The following is a 26,993-nucleotide window of genomic DNA, read 5'->3' on the forward strand; positions in this document are numbered from 1 at the left end:
GTGGGCAATATACTTTGATCCTCCTATCGATGAACTGAGAAATGGGGGTGGGCAGGTGTGCCCTATTATGCCAATCAATCTGAAATCGAAAAGCTACAGGTTAACATTTAGTTTCTTAATTTTTTTTTTTATTCAAATGTGTATGCGTGGAGGTAGAGCTGTAGGCGTGCTGCTCAGTGTGATTTGTAAGTGTCATTAAAGGTGTGTGTAAAAAAAGAATTATGATGCGATGTTTTTATTTTTTTAAATTGCAAAATGGAATCTCGTTTTTGCAAAATGGAAGTGTGGAGGCGAATTTCAGGTATTTTTCGACCAAATTTACGGCCACGTGGTTTTGCAACTCTATTTACTGTGAGTCAGGATTCCATGCCGCTTGTCCAGCCCTCCACCTCCCAAATCCGGCTTCACCCTGCACTTGTGTCGCTCTCTGTCCCGCATCAATATGGCAGGCAAGACCCCTACCCTTCCCGCACCATAGGCTTTCGAAGCTTTTATTAGAGAGTTTGTTTATTTGGACTGTTTGTACCTTAACGTTAGCAAGTTTATATACGAGGCAAACGTCACTGTTTCTTTTACCCACTGATATACATTGAACTTGGGGTCTAGTTACCACAGGTTATTTACAGTCACTTGGCTGGGCGTCAGGTGACGCGGCCATGAGCTATTCATGAAGCAGCTCGTGAATAATAAACAGTAAGCTAACATCCAAGGCGTTACTCTGGGAAGCTTTTTCCATCCGGTGCATGGCGGGAGATTTCAGGTTACCATGAGGGAGAGGGAGGGACCGGCCAGTGAGAACCAGAGACAACTCAAGGGCTGGCGGGGCCCAAATGACCACAAAGAGCTGCCGCAAACACACCGGCCTGCATGGCACATGCGCTCATGGCCAAGCCGGGAACTCTGGTAGTCCAGTAGGTCTATGGCACCCGTGTCATTTCACCTCAGCCAGTCCTTTATTTACAAAGCCAGCAAACACTGTGCGGGCTCAAGTCAAGGGTACACGCGGGTGGACGCAGTCCCCCACCTTTTTCAGAGGGTGGATGGAGTCCCCACAGGTATTTTGGAGGCGTGTGTAAAACAAGAAACATTGTGCCTCATTTCGGGTATGGAGGTAGCCATGCCGCTGTTTGCGACATGGCTACCCCCATACCGGGTACCGGGTCCGGGCTCCCAGAATAGGGAAATACCAGGCCATTCCGACCTAGTGGGGCCTGGTATTTCCCCATTCAAGGAACCCGGACCCGGTACATCTCCATTCCCATTTGAGCCCCCATAGGGCTCAATGGGAATGGGGAGGACGCAAACAACGGGCCGTTGTTTGCATCCTGGTCTGCTCGCGGGACCCGCTAAGGACGCCTGGTTTTACCAGGCGTCCTTAGCGGATCCCGTGAGGAGACCTCCTAATGAGGCGGTAGGGGGTTAACGGGGTCGGCAGCTCTACCGACCCTGTTAACCCCCTACCGCCAGGGTCGTAATGACCCCCATTGTCTTTTTTATGCCAACCTCTTTTCTCGTTCGTAGGCCCGCCACTTCACCACTGCACCACATAACCTGACAAAATGCAACACACAACTAAAGGTGAAATGTCACATTTCGGTACTGCATGTTCCAGGGAAAACATTGGCATTGGTTCTTGGAGTTTAAAACATACACACCTTTTAACGTTTTCAAAACTCTATTAGAAGAAAGTATACTCCCTTGGGTTTTTGAGTGTGTTGATTTTATGAAAGGCAAATGCCATTGGTCCTAAGAAATGTGTATGGTTATACAAAGCCAAGTGAATGAAATGTGCATATCCCACCTTGATACGCTAATTTCTGATGACATCACATTCCATTTGTATGTTAATGAGTCCCCCCACTTTTTTAGGACTTGACCTAATGATGGGAATTGTAGTTCCAAACCCCCAATCCAAGGGTTTCCAACCATTGATTTGCCAAATGCATTGGACTATAATTCCCATCATCCCTAGCCAGCGTAGTCAATGGTGATGAATCATGGGAGTCATTACAACCTTGGTGCTAAGTGCACCAACTTTACCACCATGGTGTAAACTACCTTTACACCATGGTGGATGGTGGATTTACCGCCCCATTCCAAGGTGAGTGGGGCGGTAAATCCCCATTTCCCATTTTCCGTTCCCCATTCCCATTTTTGCCCCATAGGGCATAATGGGAGTGGGGAAGGCGCTAATTACGCCGCCGTAAATTACGGCGGCGTAATTAGCACCATGGCAGGTTAGCGCCATGGATTTTAACGCCTGCTAAAAGCAGGCGTTAAAATCAGAATCAGGCGTTAAGGGTTAACGGTGGCGTTAACCCTTAACGCCTGAGTTGTAATATGGACTTTAACGCCTGCCAAAAGCAGGCGTTAAAGTGGGAATCCAGCGTTAAGGGTTAACGCCGTCGTTAACCCTTAACGCCGGGGTTGTAATGACCTCCCTAGTGCAAAACATCTCGAGAGCCACAGGTTGCAGACTCCCGCCCTAATGGGAAAAGAGAAAATTCAACTCCCAGATTCCAAATGTGTGTTGTGTACAAAGCAGGACAGGATGAATGTCATTTTCGTGGCATGGAGGATCTATGAGAGCCTGCCATGTGACTGGCCCTGCCCCAGGCCTTCCGGCTTCCATGGAAATAAATGTTAATGGTGCACACAAAAGGACCGATGTACAAATAGGGGGACCCATGGCCAATAAGGCAAGACAGCGGAATGGACAATAATGGCCGATTTTTAAGTATGCATACTTTACAAATGTAGCGTATTGTTTAATTCACTTTTGAACAAGGAGGGGAAAATGCGCACACACGGCGTGCCATACGGTGGCACAGCAACATAATGGGTATTCCCGGGATAAATTCGTGCCAGGCCCTCATTTATGCAAATTAATGTAGTTTGAAAAGTATATACTGAACTATAAAGGTTATTCCTCTAGCGTGGACAACATATATAAATGAGTACGAAAAATCAGACAGCATATTTTAATTACTCCAATTAATCTCAAAAGATAATTTAAACATTTATAGAGCCAAAACAGTCAGCACAAGGAAACAAAAAAAGAAAGCAATCAGGAGGCCTGGAATCTGGGGGCGTCAACGGGCCTCTACGACACACTCCCCGAACACTACATTATTCATTTTAGACAGGTTGCAATGCACCGACTTTTAGTTAAGTAGCAATAATTATGTAACTTCACCAATTTGTATAAACTAGTGGCTGGTGCTAATTGTTCCCATGGATACACATATTTCCTGCCCGATGTACACTGACTCTCTATTGTTCCCCAAATTACTGGGACCCCTCCTGCTAAAGCCAAGTGACACCTCAGTGTGTGGGTTGCACTCTAGGATTGTGCCACTATTGGGGGCATTAAGGCCTCTCTAATGTGAAAGTGGCCCGTGACACACAGGCGTAAAAAGGGGCAATTGAATGAGCGCATCTGTGATTCACTCAGTCACATTTCACTTTGTGGAACCCCCCACATTTCTTTCACGCAGCAGCAGACGCATCCTTCCCTCACTTGTGGGAAGACAAACCTTTGTGTGTCGTCAACAGCGAGGGAAGTGACAAGCCGCACAGCTGCAGCTTCTGTGCTTGCCTACAAGCTGTCATTTATGTGTGTATTTATTTTATAGCGCACAAAACACGGAGGTATCTAGGCGCTTATGCTTAAGACATTGGTTACAGTGCTTCTGGTTACAGAAGCTAATGTAAGTAAGTATTGACGTGGCAGTGTGCTGAGCAGATTTTCATGCGCAATGTATACTTCATGCATCACGTCACATTAAATAGTTTACACATCAAAAAAGTGTTTACCTTCATGTGTAATTGGTTATTTATAACAAGCTTAATACCCAGAGGTTTCTAAGCGCAGACCCGAGGATCGAACCGGACTGACTCCCAGGAATTAATCTTTCTGGCATTTATGTGTGAACTATGGGTCAGATTCTCAAATCATTTTTGGGTGCAAGTGTGCCAAAAGAAAGGAGAAGCCCAATTCACAAAAGGCAGCACTATTTTAGATGCGCTCACTCAGGTGCCCTTTTTTCCAGGTGGCGCATTTGCAACGTGCATCCCCAATTCACAAATGGGATGCACTTAAACAGGTGCAGGGGAAGGTGCAAACAATGATAGGGTCATTTCTGACCATGCAATGTTTTTTTTTTCTTAAGTGTGACAGCCTCGGGTTGAACCGCGACTGTCACACTCTAATTTCCATTCCCAAGACGGGAATGGAAAAGTGTTCCTTTTTTTTCGGGCATTTCACTGCGGTGGAATGCGATGAAATGCGAGGCATAGACAGGCAGGGACGTCATTTCATCAAAATGCCAGGGGTAGTGGAAGTGACATCACACGACCCTTGACCTCTGATGACATCATAGGAAGTGGTGTAATTTGAGCCCACCCCAAAGTGACATCACCGGAAGCAAGGGAACGCAACCTTTCACCCCTCGACAAAACAGAAAGTGGCATCACATAACATTGTTTCTGAGTACACTACGAAAAATATGGTTACGATATCACTGTAAAGTGATATACATTTCATACAAGAATGGATCGCCTTATGTATCATTAATATCAGTGTGTATAGGCCCATATTACAATATCACTGTGAATCCAAGCAGACGTGGAAGGCCAAACGATAATGATGTGTTATTATATAGCACTTATGCTTAAGCGCTTCATATAGAACAAATAAACATACAATATCACTCAACCTGTGTTGGTACTTATTTATCCACCTCAGCAGGATGAAAGGCTGAATTGACCTTGCTGGGAGTCGAACCTGCAGAGCACATACACATTGCAGCAGGCAGCGCACAACCCACAGAGCTATCTTACCGGCTATAGCTATCAGAAAACCAGCCACTCCAGAAACAAAGAACCACATGCTGCTGGCCACAGCCCATGAGCCTCAATGAAAACAAAGAAAAAGAGAGAAAACTTTTTTTTCCTGTTTTTCTTTTTTACGGGGAGCAAGGGAGACCACAGGGGTAGCAAGGGAGAACTTAGGGGTCGCAGTTGCGACCCCTGGCGACCCCTAAATGACATCCATGTAGACAGGTCAGGGCCTGAGCGGGCAAGGCCCACCCATAAACTGTAAATGCCCACTCAGCAGGGCTGTTTGGGCATTTACAGATATTAATGTCACCACACAGGGCCCAACTACAGCAGCTTCAGACCCCACTTGTTGGCTGCCTCCACTTGTTGTACACCTCTGACTGGGAGCCTGCCATACATTAGTGTCGGGAGCGCACTCGCATACATTAGTGTCGGGAGCGTGCTCCGCGAGCGCGCTCCCGACACTAATGTATGAAAGGCGGCTTGACAGCACATCTTCGCGCTACAGTCCAGCCCCTCCTGGAAGGCGCCGGTCACCTTCGTGAATAAGTTGATCTGAGCATTTCTCAAAGCAGCACAAATTAAACGAGCTCATTCAATGTACTGCTTTTCGAGAATGTGGACTAATGCGTATCTACTTGCTGCCATGCGGTGTAATAAAGTCTGCGTTCTGAGATGTAGGCTGTTGTTTGTCGTAACGGGGTCATAGAACTCCGTGCTCACGTTTGTTATGGGCAGATTATCCAATTCTGTTTCTTCCATTGCATTGTGGGATGTGGAGTCTTGCTCTAATAACGCTGGTCCTTAATCAGGAGAGAGTTCGTCCCTTGCTGTCTTCGAAATCCCTTCCTTTCTGACACTTCTCAGGGATGGAGACAATTTTCCCAGAATCCCCAACATGTCTCCCAAGTCAGCAAGTGTTTGGATTTTCTTCTTAGAGTATTTGCTGCAGGTTTCCAAACCTACTACCAAGTGTTTTTATGGGAGCAATGAAAGTGAATATGGTTTAAAGGGTCTTCAACCTGAAATGCTCCATATGGTTTGGACCACGACTCCCAAGATCCCTGTCCCTTGAATATGCTCGCTAGGGCTTTTGGGAGTTGTAGTCCAAAACATCCATAGGGTTAAAGGTTGGAGACGCATTAAATACATTGGAATGAAATGCAACATTTGTGACACAGATTACCATTATTTTGGGGCTCTATGATCCCTGCACTTGCTTGGCCAAGGTCCCTCATCAGTTTCTACCAAGTAACTCACTTACTGGCAAGTCCCTTGGTTAGGAAAATACAAAGGTTTCCAGGTCCAGCCACTGAGCAAGATTAAATGCAATTTTAGTTAAACTGAAATTCCCTCCAAATGAAGGTCACTTGAAAACCTGAGCCAGTCTGATGACAAAGTTCAGCAAAGAGCGGTATTATCTGGTGACATATGAGTCACCAAATAACACAGCTATGACCAGCTACAATGTCCTTTATCTGTAACAGCGCCACGATGCCCCCGGGCTGATGTGCACTTTAAAAATACGAATAAATAAGTGATAAATAAATAAATAAATAATGAGTCGGCGTGGAAGGGCCAAAGAGAAGGAAGGGGCGAGAGGTCAGGACCCATGGTGTTTGGCTCAGCTCTGGTTTGGCTCTCCCGCCACACAAGGGCGAGAGCAGAGCTTTGCATCCTAGGGCTCTCCGGAGTCTTTGGGCCATTACTAACATGTTCCTCCACCAGTTACCATGCTGGCGAGGGCAGATGGGTGTTGTAGTCCAACACATCCGGAGAGCCCAAGGGTGAAGGCCCCTGGCCTGGAGCCAAGCCTGAGCCAGACCTTTGCACCCAGTCTTCATTGGCTGCGTTGCCTCCAGAGTCCCACATCTTTCCATTGGCCTCTCCAGCTCTTGACCTGATGTTTCTAACCAGGTAGCATTCATAGGAGGAATGGGTGAGGTGGCAAAGCCTTGTATCCTACCTCCATAGGGTACTGCTTCCCGTCGATATAGTGCTCCGAGCCGTCCTGCTTCAGGCTCCCCCAGTGGAAATGAAACTGCAGGGCGCGGTAGACGTTGGGGAGCCCCGCCCCGCTGATATCAATGGGAGCCGGGGTGTTATCTCCATCCAGACTGACCAGCACTGGTGAGAGAAATAACACACACGTTGGTAAGACGAGAGACACAGTTGGGGCGGATACAAGTGGATGGCAAGTCACACAGTGCATGGGGTAATTACAAAGGCCGCAGCAGCAGACTGCGACTGCCAACATGCCACGCCACTTACCTCTTCCATATTGTTAGATTGGTCTCAGACCAGTACTGAATCAGTCCACCATTGACTATGTGGGCTAGGGATGATGGGAAATGTAGTCCAAAATATCTGGAGATCACAATGTTGCAGACCCCTGGGGTAAGGCAACAGGCAAGTAGACCTGAGATTTGGAATTCTTTGCTGTCAATGGTTATTTGCCAACACTGACCCAATAATGTAGTCTGTATAGTCTATGTGACCACCAACACTACGCATGTTGAATCTGTAGTGTATTTATAGTATGTGTACATTAAGCACATGGGTCCAATAGTGTTTTGTTGATAGCTTATCTATGTATCTTTCTGCACCAGGCCTTTCATCCCAGTGGCCCTGGGTAAGTGCACGACGGATGGCATGTGTACTGTCCCTGGTCATAGGCCTCTAGGCTGGGAGCAACTTCAGGATGGGAGGGGGCAACAATCAGCCTACAGCCCGGACCTCCCACCACAGGGCTAACACAGAGGCGTAGCCAGGATTGTCTAACAAGTGGGGCCTGAAACGTATGTGGTTGGGCCCACCGCAGTGACATTAACATCAGTAAATGCCCACACAGCGCTGTCGAGTGGGCATGTACCGTTTTGGGTGGGCCTGGCCCGCACAGGCCCTACCCTGTCGACGCCTCTGGGCTAACATGGAGTGCATGCAGGTTGGTCGGGCACGATGGCATCACCACCTTGCGGCGGCCCAGTGTAGTTGTAGAGGTGTCATGTGCCACCTTGGTCTTCATTCTGGTTGTGCGTGGTGGGGGATAAGTGTGGGGACCAGCAGCAGCAAGGAGATCGTTTTTCTCTTTTCTCCTCTCAGCGTGCGGCAAAGAGAAGACAGCATACCTCGGAAACTTTATATCCCCAGGGCAGGAACAAAACGGACAATTTCTTTTTTTGGGTGGGTGTGAACCCATTTAACTGTACGGATGGGTTGGGGGCTAGGCGGGTGAGTGATATGATTCCATGCCGGGGGACACCTGCCAAAAGCGTGTGAGTTGAGAGGTCTGTGACCAGGGCAACAATGATGAGGGCAGGTGGACAGCAAGGCCGAACACAGAAACTGGAGTGTGTGAGATGTGGCGCGCGGGAGCGAGGAGAGGAGTAGGTGACATCCCCTTTGCACACAACCATAGCAGATACATCACCATGGGATAAAATAAAGATTGAATTTGCTTTAAAAAGGAGGCGGCCATGATCTGTCCAATTGCCACGGAAAGCACATGTTTCGATCCACATTGGATCCTCCTCAGGTGGCTTGGGCCCTGTTTCTCCTCTAAATTGTGGCAGCCGCTGTGTTCTCAGGGAACTTCCAGGGCTCGAGTCCCCATTTTCTTACAGGTTTCATGGATCAAGAAGGTATCATTCCTGATGTATGAATATATTTTCCTTCCCTGGCCAGGATGGACGATTTGAGACGAACAGGAATTTAATAGTTTTCGAGTGCGTCTGGTCCACTTGGCTGCAATATTACAAACCCACAGGAGGCTTGCATCAAGTGAGATTTGCCCTCGCAAGCCCCCTTGTTCCTTGGGGCTTGAATGGGGGGCATATGCAGAGTCATAGCCAAGTGGGGCATGGGGGCTAAAGCCCCAGGTCTTCTGGTTGCAGCCCTGGATAGACGCTCAAGCGATATCAGCAAGATTCTAGCTAGACCCGAATCCTGACAGTCTGGACATTAGCCTAGCCCCGGATCTTCTCCAGAACTAGAAACACCCCTGGGTATGGGGTAGTCCTTTTTTGTTTATAAAGGCTGCAGTGCATGTTGGGGCAAAAGGAGAAGGACAATAAAAATGCCTCAATATGTGGTGCTCAACACCAGTGATCCAGCCAGGATTATAAGAAGAAGGGTGCCTTTTTTCCATTGGGGAGCCCCGAACATGCTTTTGGAGGGCAAACACCTTACCCCTGGAGCAAGGAAGGGTACTGATGAGGGCAAACACACCAAATTTAACAAATTGGTGCTAATGGGGCAGGGCTTGGAATAAAAGGGCAGAGGAAATCACAATAGGCTGGCGTTGGTACCATCAGACATATGCCCAAATGCCTAATCTATGTTGAAATGTATACACAACTGAAGCAGGATTGCCAGAACCATGTATATCTTTTGTTTTTAAGAAAGTAGGGGGATAGACAGGTCTTTAATGGAGACTACGGTATTTAGGAGCATGCCAAGGTGGTGAGTGTCTTCCATTATCATCAAATTTCATCCATTCGAATGCGTCATCCTTATTCATAAGTGAGTAGCGGCCTTAAATGATGTTCACACTTAACCCTTTGCAAGTGTACACGGAAAAGGCAAACTGGGAATAATGTGTCATTTGGTGCATTGCCATATAACATGTCGGGGCACAGGAGGTATGACATTTTGGAACTAGAAGGAGCACTAAGAGGGCCGAAGGCGGTAAATGTCGTAAACAGTCAGTCAGTCAGTCAGTCAGTTCGACTTTTTTTCGATCCATAGATCATAAGAGCAACAACAGAAACAAATGACAATCGCAACTGCTAGCAGAAACACCCTTGGTACACCATCATACAAATCTGCATGATATATATCTTAAAATGTAACCCATCATTGCTCATAAAGGCTTCATTCATCGATGTCGCAACTGCCAACTGAGATTGCCAAATACGGGAGCAAGGCATTTAATTATAGACTTCCCTGTTTCTCGTTCTCGTATATACACACACACACACACAGGTATGTCATGTTATCCATGTTTGTACCTACGTACAGCGCAACTGACACCCAACAGGCAACCTGGCGCTAAAGACTGAGCAAGCACTAAAATGGAGCAAGAATGAGAAGAGTCGAGTTTTTAAAGCGCTTCTGAATGGCAAGTGGGCAGCCGTAGAGCGGAGCGCAAGAGGCAAGTCATTCCACAGCTTGTCAGCCCTCACAGACAAAAATGAGATAGGATGGGTATAGATTCGATAGTGCTTCAACCACAAATAGGACAACACCAGTATCCAATTCATCTTCAGATTGGAAGCAGTTTTTAAACATCATTTAGTTGCAGAATCAAAAGTGTACATAGAAATATAAGAATCAGTAATGGTAAGAACATATAAAATCAGAAATACTGAAAAATAGGAAGAGGTAATGCACAGATGAAAGACTCAATTTGCACCCCTGGTAGTGTTAGGCAATGGAGCGGGATCTTACCCTCCGCGCGCTCGTCAGGTAGTACACAACCGCATGCACTGCTGGTCCGTCCCTTGAATTAACACACAGTGCTAGTGAATCTTGTACAATTGCTATTGATCTATGTCTAAATAGTAGCAAAGGATATCTCTTCCTGATGTTGAAATAAAGTGGGCAAAATAGGAGGAAGCATTGTAATTTTCAGTCACGTTTTCACATCAACGTCATTTGCTGGAAAGATCATAATTCCATTTGTGCAATAGTTCAGCCAGGGGTAATGTCCCGAACTGAAGCTTGAGGTACACTGGAACATTTGGGGGAAACATTTTCCAGGCAACTTTCATAACTGAGGATCTGCTTGCGTTCCCAATACTTCCTTCCCCTCTCCTCACTTGCAATATCAGTAAGGAGTCCACTTGCTTCCTCGTGCGTTAGGGCCTCCTTGATTTATGATTTTGTGCTACGATCAATGAGTTGGGTTTTTGACCAATGGTCATTGAGACCAAGTGAATGCAAAATCGCCTTTAAGTATTTCATCCATGGCAACGATCGGCCACCCTCTTCGATTGCAGATCTATACACAGCGAGACCTGCAGAGGACCGTACCCTAGCCCAGTAAAGACATGGTTTTGATCTACGCAGGGACCCTGATTCTCTGTATATCAATCTATACATAGACCAGGGTCTACTGCTGGGAAGACCCAAAAGATTTTTAAAGGTTTTGTTTTCACTTATAGATAATCTACCGCAGTTCGTTTCAACCCATATAGAGCCGCATGTCTAGCCGGCGCAGAATAGGCTTCAAGGGATACATTTACTGCCTTATTGCCATAGTTCTGGGCCAACTTAACAATGGCACCACTATAGCGGCTGAGTGTAATGCCTGCTTTGCAAACGTGAGAACTCCAATTCCATTTTTCTGTGAAGCGAACACCCAGATAATCATACTCTTTTTACCTGTTCAATAGGATCCCCTTTACATTTGAAAGCGATTCTATTAAGCCCCTTTGTTCTCGGTTTCCTAAAAATTATAGTTTTCAGGGATTTTCCCATTTATGGAGAGCCCGCTATGGTCACAGAACTCTTCAAATGCCATAAGCTGATTTTCTAGGCCACTTGGCGTCAGGGATAATGAAACAGCATTATCTGCAAACCTTAAAATCAGACCATTTTCCCCGGCCAGAGGTGGTGCATCGCAGGGATGCCTTTGATAAAAGGGCAGAATAATTTAGGAGCCAGTACGCATCCTTGGCGCAGTCCCATTTGAGTGGGGATTGTTTTTGTAACCCTCCCATCAGCACTCCATCTTACCACACCCTCATTACCTCTGTAAAGTCTTTGTAGTGCCCTGAGAAGGGCTGATGGTTCCTCATATCTCTCAAAGTATTCCACAATAACACCCTTGGTACCTTGTCAAAGGCGTTTTTAGGTCCACAAATGTGACTCATCATATTTAGGGTTCCATATTTGTCACATATACGGCCCAACCTAAGGCGTTGGTTAATTGTGCTGATATTCGGCCAGAAGCCGGCCTGTAGATGGTGCAAGCTGTTATTTTCTTCCATCCAGTCCTCCGGGTGTATCAGTAATGCCTTAGCAAATATATTTCCCCGTGCATCCAACAACGATATCGGGCAGTCATTCCCAGGATCCTCTCTCCCGCCCTTTTTATGTAGTGGGACAAATTCCGGCTTGAATCCATGTCTGAGGACAAGGTTTGCTGCTAGGGCGGCATTTAAGAGTTTTGTGAGACATGGGGCCAAATCAGAGGTGGAAGAGAGATGATGTTCCGATTCTCCTCTGAACAAGAGTACCAACCGTAACCCCAGACACGTATTTCGGACTGGTTGGACCTCGTCAGTAGGGTGGAGCTGCGCCTCTCTTCCTGATGTCCAAGCGCACCTTTTTGACGCTGGATCTGAAAAGGGCGCGAGCAGAGAGTCCATCTTTCCGTCTATCTACGAATACGCTGCCTACCATTCGAAGGATAAGGTCTTGTGGGAACCAACAGCAGGAAATCTACTATAAAGCGCGACCATTTGGAAAGGTAGCACAGTTTAGATTTGTCTTCTGTAAAGTTGAAAGCAGAAGGTTCACCTACCTGTGTGTCCGTCATTCATGATCCTCCACTTGCCCGGAGGGGCTTGATCGTAGCCACCGAAGACGATATCTCCAAGACTCTTGTCCTTGCTGATCTTCGCCCTATCAATATTGACGGGGGATTGGTTTTCTCCCCCACAGTTGTGACTGAAAGTCTTCCAGAATTCGGGACCTGGGTGGAGAGAAACAACAGTTTAGTTAGCGTTGCTGGGGAGGAAAGGGAAGTAGGGTGGGGGAGGGGAAAGGTATGGTCAACGTATGGGGATTGTCAGCTTCCTTAGGTTATGATATGATAGGTTATTTATAACGTGCTTAATAGCCAGGGGTTTCTAAGCGCAGACCCGGGGATTGAACCTGTGTGGCTCCGTATCGTCTTGCTTCGAAAGCGAGCACGTTACCCTTGAGCGATCCTCCCGGGGGTTAAAGGAAGGGATAAAAGGAAGGCCGTCCATCTTGGTTATTCCATGTTGTTCGAGCTGCCTGTACTTTGTCCGGAAACTCTCTGTCCTGAAACTGGCAAAGGACACACATTGCAGAGATTTGTAGGGGCATGCTGGAGAGAAAGCCCTTCCGTGTGTGACCTTGGGCATGCAGAAAGGTCACAAGTGTGATGTGCATCGGCTGGGGACACAGTCTCACCTGCCGGGACACTTTGTAGCCCTTGTTTTGTATTGGGGGTACAGGAGTGCGATTATTGATTAGAAGCTGGTCAGGGCACGCCCTGAACCTTTCCTATGTGGGCTCATTGGGTTGAGAAACCATTGCAATCATCTCTGTGTAACTTCCGGCTACAGCTTCGAAGCCAAACAAACTTTCACTCCTCGGAGGTCAACGCGTCGAATACCACTGAGCTAAGCCAGCAACCGATCTGGGCCTGCAACTTTTATGTTTGCCTGTAACTACCCTTAGCACTAGTCAGCATAGTCAATGGTGAGGGATTATGGAAGTCATAGTCCAACACATCTAATGAGTGGCAGGATCCAGACCCCACAGCAGGCTAAAGACAACACCCTTCATTAAAAGCAAAGATAATCCCTTGAGTGGCGCCCACTCTAGGAATGCTTGGCCCTAACATCTTTGGAGCGGTATATCCTATAGCAGTCGAAGAGTCAAGAGGGCGGAACGCTAGCGGCACACTAACATTTCCTAAAAGGGCTCAGTCTGGAGAACACACCCACCTTCCATGAATCTCATTGAAAAGCATCTCGCTATACAATCCTCATTGCTTTCTGGTCCAATACTGAGTCACTTTTAAGGCTCTGGGCCTGACCTATGAGGCCTTGCACCTTAACCAGTCCTAGACACTTCCACATACGCTGTGCGGGTATATCCCAACTAATTCATCATCTTATATCCCAATCATTCTCAAGTTTCGGAAAATTGCTATTGGTGAAAAATCTTTTTCAGTGATGGGATTGGTCTCAAGAATTTGAAACCCTTAACCGTGTCTCTACAGGTTTCGATTTCTTCTTAGAGTTGGCTTACCACTAGGCATGCCAGTCACCTTTTTATATAGCGCCATGATGTGCTTTTGGGTGAATAGTAGCACTTTAACTGACTACATACAGTCATACGTGCGCACTACATGGGGAAATCTTTCTGTCATCCTTCTGGCGGGCCCACATGCCAGCATTTAAGGAAACACTGAGTTCCAAAGGGCACACAGGTGCATGCCAAAAAGACAACTCAGCAAGTTGAGTGATTTCTTCAGAGAACTACATGCTGCTTATCATTACATATTCGAAAATCCAGCATGTCCTACTCAGCCCTTTATCTTTTCCAGGTAGATTCATGGAGTTAGATTAAATGATGTTGCATTACATGGGTTTTGTATAGTATATATCTACAATTACACAACCTCTTGCTATTGATGACCTTCTCATGTAATCGCTGGGTTCAAGAGCTGGTGCGGAAGTAATGGATTATATCTGAGAGTGGATCAGGTGACATTCCTAACAGGGGCTAGAAACCTAACCACCCGAACCCCCTCGCATCATCTTCCATGTTTTGCTCCTTGGCAGTCTTTTTTTTGTTTCCTTGGCATTCCAGGAAATTGACCCTTACCATGTGACATACTTCAGTTTGTCCATTGGGAGCGGCCATATTGGTAAGGGAGAAAGTGGATTAGGGTGCTTGTAGGAGCCTCCACATCTTTTTACGGGGAGAGGGACGAAGTAGAAGGTGGAGAGGAGGAAAGGGAGAAATACATGGCAGAGAATGCGAGGGTGGAGGAGTGGAATAGGGGGAGAATGGAGGAACGTATGACAAACAGGGGGGAGATGGGGTGAGGAGAAAGGAGAAGGATGAAAGCGTGAGAAGAGAGAGAAATGAGAAAGAGGGAGTGAAAAGTAGAGAGAGTGAAGAGGATGATTCAAACTAGGAGGAACAATAATAAAACGTATCACTACAGCGGGCGGACTCAACCATGAAGTTATGTTATTATTTTTGCGATGCTATCTGATGATCGAAGCAGTACGTTTTGACGTAAACGTTCCTTCGGGTCTGTTATGTTTGCTGTTGGCTTGACTGGGGATTCCCAATCAATCTATGGTTTCTAAGTACAGTGGTACGCTACAACATTAATGTAAAACACTTGAAATATGTGGACGGGTAGGGAATTTAGATAGGACCATACGCCCTTATTTGGTAAGTCCAAGATGGCTTCCTCCCAGCCATTAGTCGTTAAAGTATGAGAGGATCCATGCACATTGACCGCAAGATCTGACTCAAATTTTGCGTGTTGTGACATCATAGAGGTCATGTGAAGGGCTTGAATTAGGGTGGGCTCGAGGGGTCAATCAGAGGGCCTTCCTCCCTCAGTTGCTGAAAGTCAATGGGCTTCCCTTTGCCCTTCTAGCCAAATAGCCTGTCAAGTGCATGAGCATTCATCCATGATGAGGGCGAGCCTCGAGTAGTGTCTTGCGCTGCCGCGCGATATCATGGAAAGAGTTCCTGGATTGATTTTGTTCACCTGTGGGTTGCAATAAGCCCGCTCATCAGTGAATCCCCGGCCACAACCGCTAACCTTGCGTAGCCGCAGCAGACCGAGGCGCTGCCAGCAGGATCATTAGCTCCTCAGAGCCTTCCGCCAGAGGTGCCCCCTCTTTGCCGAGCTGACCTTTTCAATATTAACAACTAGAGCCCTATTTAGACTTCATTAATAATGCAGCAGGATTTCCTCGACGTCACGGGTCTATTCTTGGCGCTGACACAGAATCTCTCTCTTTGGGTTCCCCGGATGACGGGGTCCGCCCGGTTGGCTCCTGCAGGCTTCCCAATTGATACTTATGGGAGATATCTTCAACTCCTGTGGGACCCCCGTGGCGAGGTGTGGCAGAAAGATGCCTTTATTCAACTACAAAGCGTTGAAAAAATAGTCCTAAAAGCAGTCATATAAAGCCAAAAAGAATTGTAAAAAAGAACATTAAAGTCAATGTTATGCTTTTCCCTGTTACAGCCACCCACAGCCATAAAACTGCTTAAGAGTCTTTTCTTTGTTTCCTAGGCGTTCCAGGAAAATGACTCTTACCATGTGACATCCTTCAGTTTTTCCATTGGGCGCGGCCATTTTGGAAAGGGCAGATACACTAGAGGAGAGGATGGCCTGCTCTCGTGAAAAGTGCATGAGTGGTGGAATGAGCCTGATCACCAGTGATCTCCTAGGAAGCAGGACCTTAAGAATATGGAGGTACATGTAATAAGATTCCTCTTAATAGCGGAACTCCCGTCAAGCAGACCTTCAAGTTGCGGCTTCAAGTTGAACCATCCATCCACTAAGAGCAGACTTTACAAAACATTGCAGCATAACTCAGAGGCCTCTAGCCTCAGTCAAGGGTTGATAGCAACAGAGTAACGCTCAGGAGGATAGCTCAGGGGCAACGTGCTCGCCTTAGAAGCAAGACGACACAGAGCAACACAGGTTCGATCCCCGGGTCCGCGATTAGAAACCTATGGGTATTAAGCGTGTTATAAATAACCATTCATATCATACATCATATCATCAGCCTCTGACATAAGGGCAGCCTGCACTTCGCAAGTTCAAATCCTGCAGCAGGGCTGACTTCGCCTTTCTGCCTTCTACAGTTGATTAAATCAAGTAAACATTCAAAATGGGATAATAATTTACAGTGCTTAGAAGTTGGAGGAGTCTAGAGCAAAGAGAGGGTTATTATCAGAGAGCCTATGGCTGGCTCCCAGGTAAAGTCAGGCTCCATTCAAATGCCTCATTGCTGTTTCCGCATAGCTCAGGGGCAACGCGCTCACCTTGGAAGCAAGACAACGCGGAGCAACACAGGTTCGATCACCGGGTCCGTGCTTAGAAACCTCTGGGTATTAAGCGCATTATAAATAACCAATTATAATAATTATAAAAGTGAGAAGTCAAAGGATGTTGAACAAAAAACACCTGCAATGCGACATTGATCTCTAAATCTCTGACATTGGCAGTTTATCATCACATCACCCGCAGTATAAGTAGCCCTGGATAGCCAATCCGTGTTAGAGCTCTAGGGTTAGTCTGTAATTGGAGAAGCACCCCTTTGTTTGACCTCTCCTGGCATCATCCAGAATGTGGCACCTTCCTCAGAGGTTTTCTACTCTATTAGTTAGCTACCTTGGTGGTCCTGAGGACAGTCTCTAGTGAGGGTGGGATTAAATCTGTAGCTTGCTGACTGTTTTCCCTTCCCTGGACCTGCTCTACCAACTCTGCAGTGGTTAAATCGTTTTAATTATAAAAGTGGCAGTTTATTTAAGTCGACCAAATGTACATTTTTAAACCCACCATAAATGTGTTGGTGTTTGCTAAACATGCCCCAATGCTCCAACCAGGAGGCTGTTAGACTGTAGTGCACTGATAATCCACAATACGTGTGGCGCTGGTGTTCTGCTGTCTTGGGAATTGTCTGTGTTGGGTTGAAAGATGTTATGTTTAAAATAGCACTGCACTAAAGGCTTTTTCCTGAAGCAAAGGCTTGGCATGTAATCAAATGTGCATCCCCACATTACAATGAGGGGTTCTTAACTGGAGTTGAGCTTCCAGCTGGGCCTACTGGGTGGTGCTGTGCTGTGTACCTTTGATCAAAGCACATGGAAGGAGGAAGGGTTTTTTGCAAGCATTTTTAAATGCACCATAACTTTGCTTGCATTTGACAAACATGCCCCAATGCTCCAACCGGGAGGCTGTTAGACTGTACTGCACTGATGACCCCCCTAACAACGGTGACATTGGTATGTAGTTGTCTGTAGCCTTGAGTATGGCCTGTCTTGGGTTGAAAAATGCTATGGTCCAAATAGCACTGCCCTATAAAGACATTTTCCTAGAGTAAAGGCTTGGCAGTTGAGTTCATTTGCATACCCACAACACAATGCCCATTTGGCTCTCAGCTGGAGTTGAGCTTCCAGCAATATCTACCGGGTGGTTGCGCAATGTGTGACTTTGATCAAATGGCTTAATCTACATTCACATTTAAGGAGGAATGGGTTTTGTTCCAAGCATTTTTAAACACACCATCATTTTGCTGGTGTTTGCTATGCATGCCCCAATGCTCCAACCAGGAGCAGCGGGAATCGTGCAGAGTCAGGATGAGTGGCACTGGGGTGGTTGCGCAGGGGTTATGTGATCTGTCCAGTTGGAAAAGAGGGGTGGTGGACGATCAGTCCAGGTTCCTGTTTCAGTTTGTGCTGGAGACGGGGAAGTGGGAAGAGATCTAGTCGGGATGGATGACTGATTGGTGCTTATTTTGGTGAACATCATCTAAATAGATGGAAATCGCCGGTGCGAAGAAGAAGAAGAAGAAGGAGAAGAAGGAGAAGAAGAAGAAGAAGAAGAAGAAGAAGAAGAAGAAGAAGAAGAAGAAGAAGAAGAAGAAGAAGAAGAAGAAGAAGAAGAAGGAGAAGGAGAAGATGGAGAGGAAGGAGAAGAAGAAGAAGAAGAAGAAGAAGAAGAAGAAGAAGAAGAAGAAGGAGAAGAAGAAGAAGGAGAAGAAGAAGAAGAAGGAGAAGAAGAAGAAGAAGAAGAAGAAGAAGAAGAAGAAGAAGAAGAAGAAGAAGAAGAAGAAGAAGGAGACGAAGGAGAAGAAGAAGAAGAAGAAGGAGACGAAGGAGAAGAAGAAGGAGACGAAGGAGAAGAAGAAGAAGAAGAGTTTGGCTTTACTGCGTTAATGGCCCCTTAACAAGGGTGAAACTAGTATGTAGTTGTCTGTCGGCTTGAGAATGGTTTGTCTTGGGTTGAAAAATGCTATGTTCAAAATAACACTGCCCTGTAGACAAAGACATTATACTGGGGCAAAGGCCTAGCATTTGAGCTCATTTGCATACCCACAATGCATAACCCATCTGACTCTGAGTTGGAGAACTGGAATTGGCCTTCCAGGAATGGCTACAGGATAGTGCAGCGCTGCATATATACATGTATTTCATCGGCTCAACCCGCTGAGCTATTGAAACTACATCTTGCAGCAGCGACAGGTAACAACGCCACCCTCGTCACTCAATTATTAATGGCGGCAAGGATGACCCTGGCTCAAGGTTGGAAAAATCCAGAGGGTCCGGCGATAGCATGCTGGTGGGTCAAAATAGGGAATTTATTAGCAATGGGAAAAGTGGAGGCCCTGAAAGAGGGCAGTCATCAGAAATTCTTGGCAATATGGGACCCGTTTATAGACTTCGTCAAAGAGAGAGAAGCTTACTATTTCAGACCAAGGCTAATGAGAACAATCCTAAACTGAAGCTCCTCGGACGAGTAGGAGGAAGAGCGGCCCTACAGCTAAGATCAGCGTAACCTAAGGGATGAACTAGTCACAGCCAACAACAACCATTGGCACAGAAGTTGAAACCATATCAGTTAGGGCGGATGGAGGGAAGCGGGGGGGAGGGACGTTGTTAATGTTGTTATTAAGGTTGCATTTTAAGAATTTAAACATAATCGCAAAGTTCTGCTTAAATTGCTGTGATGGCTGCCTGGAATTGAGCATGTGATACCTTAATGACATGTAACCCTGTTTGAAAATAAAGTTTGGAAAAACATAACAAACAAAAAAAAGAAAGCATTAACTCTGGCCTGTTCTCAGCGGTAATTTGAGGGGCTCTCTTACAAGGGCGTGTAGCTAAAGTATTGGGCATGGCCTAAAAGGGGGCATCTGCACCAAACAATATATCATGAGGCTCTGCTAATGTATCATTTTGGTTTCTCAGCATGGTGTCCTTGCATCCAATCTGAGTACTGTAAATACATTTCTTTCTGGCTTGGGTAATAAATACATTGATGTCTGTGAATGCATCACTTCCTAACTAAGCTTATAAACAATTCAATCACTGGGTAAATAAACCTCCTTCTGAAAGCAAACCCCCAATGAGACAGGGGAGGCGGACAAACAGCACCAGTGTGTGTTCCTGGCTGCTGTGGATAATATCAAAGCACATTTTAGGAACATAAGAAGGCCACAGATGTGTTATATTTGACAAATATGTCTGTGATAGTGATTCAGCCATTGAACCCTCCTGAGCAAGTCATTCACACTGCACTTGGCGCTCTTTTCTTCTTTTGCAGCAACACGTATTCTAACAATAAAATGTCTGTAATCAGGAATCATACATTCTCCTTTGGACAGCCCAGATTTCAGGCTTGAGGCTTTTTTGTCCTCATTGAACAGAGGATGATTTCTAATTTCTCTAAATGCATTCCTTTCATAGCTCGGAAGTCAGTTGCTAGGGTGCTGCGATTGTCACCTAGCGTGAGACACCTGACGGCCGCCTTCAGAAGGAGGTTAGATGCTTTCTAGCGAAGGGCAGAGAGAGCCTTTCCTTGGGAGCCCTGACTAATTTAAAGCCCTACTTGCAACAATGGAACATTGGACCCTGATGAAGCTGATTATTCAGCCGCAACTCGGGGTTGGCTTTGGTCGCCAGTGCTGCAGGCTCCCTTAGGAGTCCACAGGCACTGAACAAGGTATCTGCTCCCCTACCTAAACCCACATACATCTTCATCGAACTCTCCCCAGTGGGCACACTGCGTGCTTCCGAAATATGCCCAGTGCACGTTTTAATGAGCAGTCCCTATAGGGCATCTGCTCAGTTGCCCAGCTCGGGGGCGGGGGTGATGAGAAGGAAGTAGTCGAGAGGGCGAGTCACACATTTCACACATTCTTGGAGCAGTGCAAGCCTCTTCGCCTTCTCTACATTTTGAACACAGTTGATAAATGCAGCACAGTGTCCAACATTGCCGATACCCCAGCATCACCAAATGCTCACCTGCCAGACCGAGGGCACCCCCAGAACCCAGGGCTTTGTTCCATTAGTACCATGGCTTAAGTGCATAACACCAATCTTTGTTACCTCATTATATAGCCTATAATGAGAGGTCGAAGTGGGCAGGAACTAAAGGGTACATGCTCATCTATTTCTTGGTAAAATCCACAATTGTTCCTTTACGTTTTGTCACTGGGAGCCACATTCTTGGACTTGGCACTTCTGTTTTTTTGCTCCTCTACAGGGGACTCGAACTTGGGCCGCACTGGGAATGTTCCCATCTCCCTTCTTTCTGAGTTATCGTGCGGTGGTGGCGGTGCTGGTGGGTGTTTGTTCAGTAGCCCGCTTAGGACATACAACCCGTTCCGCAGCCACCACGCAGCCCTGCTCCATCAGTGATCAGCATTTGTCTTCCGCAATCAAGCACCATTACTGTGAAGTTGCTGCAGGCACAGCTGTGTGCACAGGTACAGAGTGAGTAGGGGGGGCGGGGCTATGGCCCATGGCAAGTCCCTTAAGAGGTGTGAATGGTGGGTGATTAGAAAGGGGAGGGTACGCAAAGCTGCTTGCTCTAAGGCATGGGTGCACAACATACGGCCCGCGGGCCAGTTGCGGCCCGCCATGCCCTTTTGACCGGCCCGCGAGGCACAAAGACTGTCTTTGTTCTCTTCCGGGCCGGTGAAAACACTGGCCCTCATTGGCTCAGCACACACACGCATCACGTTGCTCCTACGAGCCACGTAATGCGTGTGTGCTGCACCAATAGAGGGCCAGCACTACGGCTGGCGTGGTCCATAAGGCTTGATGCCGGAAGGCATTTCAGCCTTGGACCACGCCAGCCGTAGTACAATTCCAGCGACTTCCAGCTTACCTGCCTGCCTTCCAGCACGTCTCCGGTAAGTGGTCTGTCTGTGTTTGTTTTGCTTTATGTTTGTGTGTGTATGTTGCGGGGGGTGTGTGTCGGATGTGTTTGAATGTTTGTGTTTGAATGTATTTTGAGTATGTTGAGATGCGGGGGTGGGGGGTGTGTCGGATGTGTTTGAATGTTTGTGTTTGAATGTATTTTGTGTGTATGTTGAGATGCGGGGGTCGGGGGGTGTCGGATGTGTATGAATGTTTTGATTTGAATGTTTGTGTGTGTGCTGAGTTGGGGGGTGGGGTGTTCGGGTCTGTATGGGTGCATGTTTGTGTGTGCGCTGAGTTGGGGGGTGGGGGGTTTGGGTCTGTATTGGTGCATGTTTGTGTGTGTGCTGAGTTGGGGGGTGGGGTGTTCGGGTCTGTATGGGTGCATGTTTGTGTGTGTGCTGAGTTGGGGGGTGGGGGGTTCGGGTCTGTATGGGTGCATGTTTGTGTGTGTGCTGAGTTGGGGGGTGGGGGGTTCGGGTCTGTATGGGTGCATGTTTGTGTGTGTGCTGAGTTGGGGGGTGGGGGGTTCGGGTCTGTATGGGTGCATGTTTGTGTGTGTGCTGAGTTGGGGGGTGGGGGTTCGGGTCTGTATGGGGGCATGTTTGTGTGTGTGCTGATTTGGGGTGTGGGGGTTCGGGTCTGTATGGGTGCATGTTTGTGTGTGTGCTGAGTTGGGGGGTGGGGGTTCGGGTCTGTATTGGTGCATGTTTGTGTGTGTGCTGAGTTGGGGGGTTTGGTTGGGGGTGAGGGGGCCATGGGGCATAGTGTTTGGTTGGGGTGAGGGGGCCATGGGGCATAGTGTTTGGTTGGGGGTGAGGGACATGGGGCATTGTGTTTGGTTGGGGGTGAGGGACATGGGGCATAGTGTTTGGTTGGGGTTGAGGGGGCCATGTGGCATAGTGTTTGGTTGGGGGTGAGGGGGCCATGGGGCATAGTGTTTGGTTGGGGGTGAGGGGGCCATGGGGCATAGTGTTTGGTTGGGGGTGAGGGGGCCATGGGGCATAGTGTTTGGTTGGGGGTGAGGGGGCCATGGGGCATAGTGTTTGCTTGGGGTGAGGGGGCCATGGGGCATAGTGTTTGGTTGGGGGTGAGGGGGCCATGGGGCATAGTGTTTGGTTGGGGGTGAGGGACATGGGGCATAGTGTTTGGTTGGGGTTGAGGGGGACATGGGGCATAGTGTTTGGTTGGGGGTGAGGGACATGGGGCATAGTGTTTGGTTGGGGTGAGGGGGTCATGGGGCATAGTGTATCTAGGGTCAATAAAATATATATATAAGTTAATTAAACAGGCGAGATACAATAACTAAATAGAAATAAATTATAACAATGGAAAATGTGTAGTACAAAATGTAAGTTTGAAATGCAAATAAAAATCGTTACCCCTCAAAAACATTCTTTTTCCATGTGTTTAGTACAAATTGGGGGTTTAAAAAGCCTCCTGCCACGCCCCGCCTACCGCCCCGCCCACATTTACTTTTCGGCCCACTATAGCCCTCATGTAAGGTACTTTCGGCCCTCTGTCAAAATCAGTTGTGCACCCCTGCTCTGAGGGGACAATGATATGATGGGTTATTTATAACACGCTTAATACCCAGAGGTTTCTAAGCGCGGACCCGGGGATCGAACCTGTGTTGCTCCGTGTCGTCTTGCTTCCAAGCCGAGCACGTTGCCCCTGAACTATCCTCCCGAGACCACTGACTGAAAGTAATGATGGTTGTTTAAGATGCATTTTCTTTCGCTGTGTTCGATTCAGTCTTGATTGCACAGGTGTAAAACACAGTCTTGGAGGGTGGAGTGTAGGAAAGGCAGGACCAGGGTATGAGGTTTGTATACGAGGGAGGTAGAGTGAGGTTTAGGGCCACGGGGAAGCAGGAACAGGCATGCGGATGGGGAGTCAGGGGGAGGAAATGAGGCAAAGTGGAACTTAATTCCACTAGTTTCTTTGGTACACGTTGACTCCTGCCTATATTTCATAATATTCCGGCCTGTTCACACCCCTCGTAAAATGGTTCATGCCAGCTTTCAGGAATGAAATATTCCCTTATGTCAAACTGCCAGTTGGTGGGAGCTGTGCACTCAGCTGCACGGGCACAAAAACGAAACAGCCCCTCTACTGGGACTAGGAACCCTGCTCTACAACAGGATGCATCGGAATAAGGCAGACAGCGGCACCTAGTGGACAGACAGAGTAAGGCATCATCTGAGGTCCTCAATAAGGGAGAAACTAGCTTGCAAACATAGTATGACATTTCCTGTGTACCTGACCTTAATGAGTGAGCAGACTGACAGGTGTTGAAGTTGTTTCCCCACTTGGCAGACAGAATATAGCACTGCCTGTGTCTATGAGTAACAGAGCATACAGGCCCCCGCCCTGATGCTGATTGGGGTGCTGTATGAGAAATCAGGAATCAGGACAGAGGTACTGCAGTGACATCTACTGGACAGTGCATGGTATTATCTGATGAGCTGAAGAGGGATACAGAAAGAAATGGGTGATGTATTGACCCCTAGAGGGCAGACAGAGTATGGCAATTTCAGATGTTTTTTGAAAGGAGCGTACAAATGGTTCTTTAGTGAAACCTAGTGGGGTGGAGGGGAATTTCATTGTTTGAGTGTGTGAAGGGTATGTCAGACAGACACTGGTCTGTGGTGACATTAGTAAGATTGATTTAAAAACTTTCTATAGTGAAGCAATACCCCAAGGGGTTCATGGGTGCTGTGCACTGAACTTTAATTCAGAACAGAAAGTCTTGCATTGGGATGCAGAAAGTAGCAACAACATGATGCCAAACTACCGCCTTGAAGACATGCCTGTCGAACGTGTTACATTGTATAATCTTTCAATCCCACAGGGTGTTCACCTGGTACAGCCTGAACAGTCCAAAAAACAGAGCTTTGCACCCCCGAATCTAAAAGCCCTCATTGAGGCGCGGATTGGCGTAAAGATTCCCTGCCATATACTGAAGGTAAGTGGGGTGAAATTACTTCTGCTCTGCAGGTGTTGCAACATGACTAGTGGCTAAGCCGCCCACGCAGCCCCCACACTTCTACAAACCATCGGTGATGCCAATCATAAAGGTGCAACAGGAACAGCTACGAGATGCACAGTCTTAGTCGACAAGTCGGCGTCAAGTCAGATTCAAGCAGGTGCTCTGTGCATTTCGAGGCGGCATCAAGCAAAGAGGTCAATTGAGTCACCGGAACTGTTCGACAATCGCCGGTGGTTCTAAACGATGAGCACCGCTGGTTCAGGTCAATAAGTGATGCAAAGGTCCAGCGGTTTGAGTCAAGCAGCGTTGTGAACTCCTGCCGGTTCTATGCTTGCTACGATGCAGCGGTTTGAAATTGTCTGCATGGGGTGGTGGTGCTCGAGTCAGACAGGTGACAGGGCCCTGAAGGAGCGATGCAGATGGTTCGATGATGTGAGCACGTGGTTCAAAGATCAAGCGAGTGCTAAGGCAGCACTGGTGGGTTCTTCTGGTTCAAATGCGGTGGAATGAGGCTTGATTGGTTTGATGCAGTGATCCTGGCTGGTCCGGAACTCAGAATGTTGTGAGACCCACTGCAGAGTGCCCTAGGACAGGGTGAGTCCTTCCAGGTTCGGCTTTCCCATCCTAGTGAGGTTTACAGCAGAGTGGCGGCACCTGGTCCTCAACAAGAGCCACCTCCAATGTGCCCTGAGGGTAGATGGGCAGCAGAGCTTACCTTTGGCTTTGATCACTCCTTCGCCCCACCCCAAAATCTACCCCACCCTCACCTCCACCTGAAGCTGCCTGTTCCCTTGCCTGCCCCTGGAACACTCAGTGTACCGGTGCTTCCAGCTGAGGCAATGGCCGCCATGGAAAGAAAGAAGGGGTTACGTGTAGTTCCTTTCTCCCCTGATCGTGCCGGTTCTCAATTTACCAAAAAAAAACTATTAGCATCCGTGAAAACAATCCCGGAATGCTAATAGCAATAATCACCCCCAGGTGGGAAGCTTCACTACCGGGTATGGTAATGCCTGGGGCTCACGTTAAGGCGCTCATTTCACTCAGCCATGTAACTCAGCCCCGGGTTTACCCGACCCGTTAATGCCCCTGCCCGTCTGTGTTTATTGCTTAAATAGGAGTCTGCTCTTGATTCTCCTTCTTTGTTCTTCTCCCTGTTTCCAGCTCTCCAACCAATCTGCAGGCTTGAAATGGAGGCTCTAACGACCCGTAAGAAGGCTGCATTCCATGCTTCCCTGGGCCACACGGGGCACTGGCCAATCTCTTCCACATGAAGCCAAGGCGAGGCTGCCTTTTCCCTCCTGCATAAGCTCTAATAGTAATGGGGCTCTTACCCATATGCTCCAGCGTACTCTAGTTGATCTTCGCCAATGGTAGAGCTTCTCGCCTTCATCTGAGAACCACTAACTTGGCCAGCGGTCACCGACGACGCAACAGAGGGCTCTCGTGCAGGCTTCATCGCTTCAAGAGGTAGTAACTACCTGGCGTTGAATGGGTGATCCTCTGTGATCTGCCCTCTCACCCACACATGCATTAAGGAAACTGCAAGCTCAATCCTCGACCTGCAAGCCTCGATTACACGCCTACATCATGGCATTCAATGAACGTTGGATGGGTGGCTTGAGCGTCAACGTTGAGCCTAATATTGATTGACTGTTTCTTTACCCTGGGTTCAGGTCGCGCGCATCTCTCCACTGCCCTAAGGCGAGAGACTGGACCAGATTCTCAAAACGTCTTTGGGCGCAGGTGAGGAGATGCACCAAAAAAGTAGCAGTGCAAATCACAAAGGGCACCTGAATCTTAGAAGTGCCAAGTCGGTTGTATACTAATTGACCTTTTCACAATTGACCTTGGGAGAATTGACCTCGGGAGAATTGACCTAATTTAGAAGGTCAATTAGGACATATATGCGGGGGCAAACCCCCGCAACCCCTCACCCAATCCAAAACCCCCTGCAGCCCCCAACCAGTCCCTTTATATTATTTATAATACAAAACCAACCCAATACATATATAAAATAACTGAAATAATGTAAAGGTCAATTGTGCAGAAGGTCAATTAGGACCACTATAATTAGGTCAATTGTGCAAAAGGTCAATTGTAAAAGGTCAATTTGGGTAATAACGCCAAGTCAGATGCCATTTTATCTCCTGTGCGCATTTGCACAAGTGAGGGGGACATATTAAAGCACATCCCGAATTCACAAACAGGAAGCGCTTTGAAATGCCCAGAAACCAGGCTCATCCCCCTGCTCCTCGTGAAACAAGCGCGGGGCAAATCATGGCAGAGTCATTTCTGACCCCTCTGAAGTGGGACAGCTGTGGCTTAGGGTTAGGAAATGCTTTCACCGAGACGGGCCCTCTAAAGGCCAATCTCGCTGAAATGCGCTCCCAGGAACCACGTGTCCCGACACTAGTGTATGCAAGGGGGCTGGACAGCGCATCTTTGCGCTACAGACCTGCCCCTCTGCGCCCCTTTCATTTGAGCT

General features: G+C 47.5%; 1 protein-coding gene across 1 annotated transcript in view; it reads right to left on the reverse strand.

The window, feature by feature from the left end:
* Window positions 1-26,993, reverse strand: part of LOC138492638 (carbonic anhydrase 15-like) — a 110,072-nt gene that overhangs the window by 18,656 nt on the left and 64,423 nt on the right. Inside the window, exons 3-4 of the mRNA XM_069619933.1 lie at window positions 12,371-12,541; window positions 6,809-6,969 (exon numbers count right to left, since the gene is read on the reverse strand). Of these exons, the coding sequence (XP_069476034.1) occupies window positions 6,809-6,969; window positions 12,371-12,541 (332 nt within the window). The remainder of the gene's footprint in view (window positions 1-6,808; window positions 6,970-12,370; window positions 12,542-26,993) is intronic.

The sequence above is a fragment of the Ambystoma mexicanum genome, chromosome 10 (genome assembly GCF_040938575.1).
Source record: "Ambystoma mexicanum isolate Mex_15411 chromosome 10, UKY_AmexF1_1, whole genome shotgun sequence".
In the NCBI taxonomy this organism is placed as follows: Eukaryota; Metazoa; Chordata; class Amphibia; order Caudata; family Ambystomatidae; genus Ambystoma; species Ambystoma mexicanum.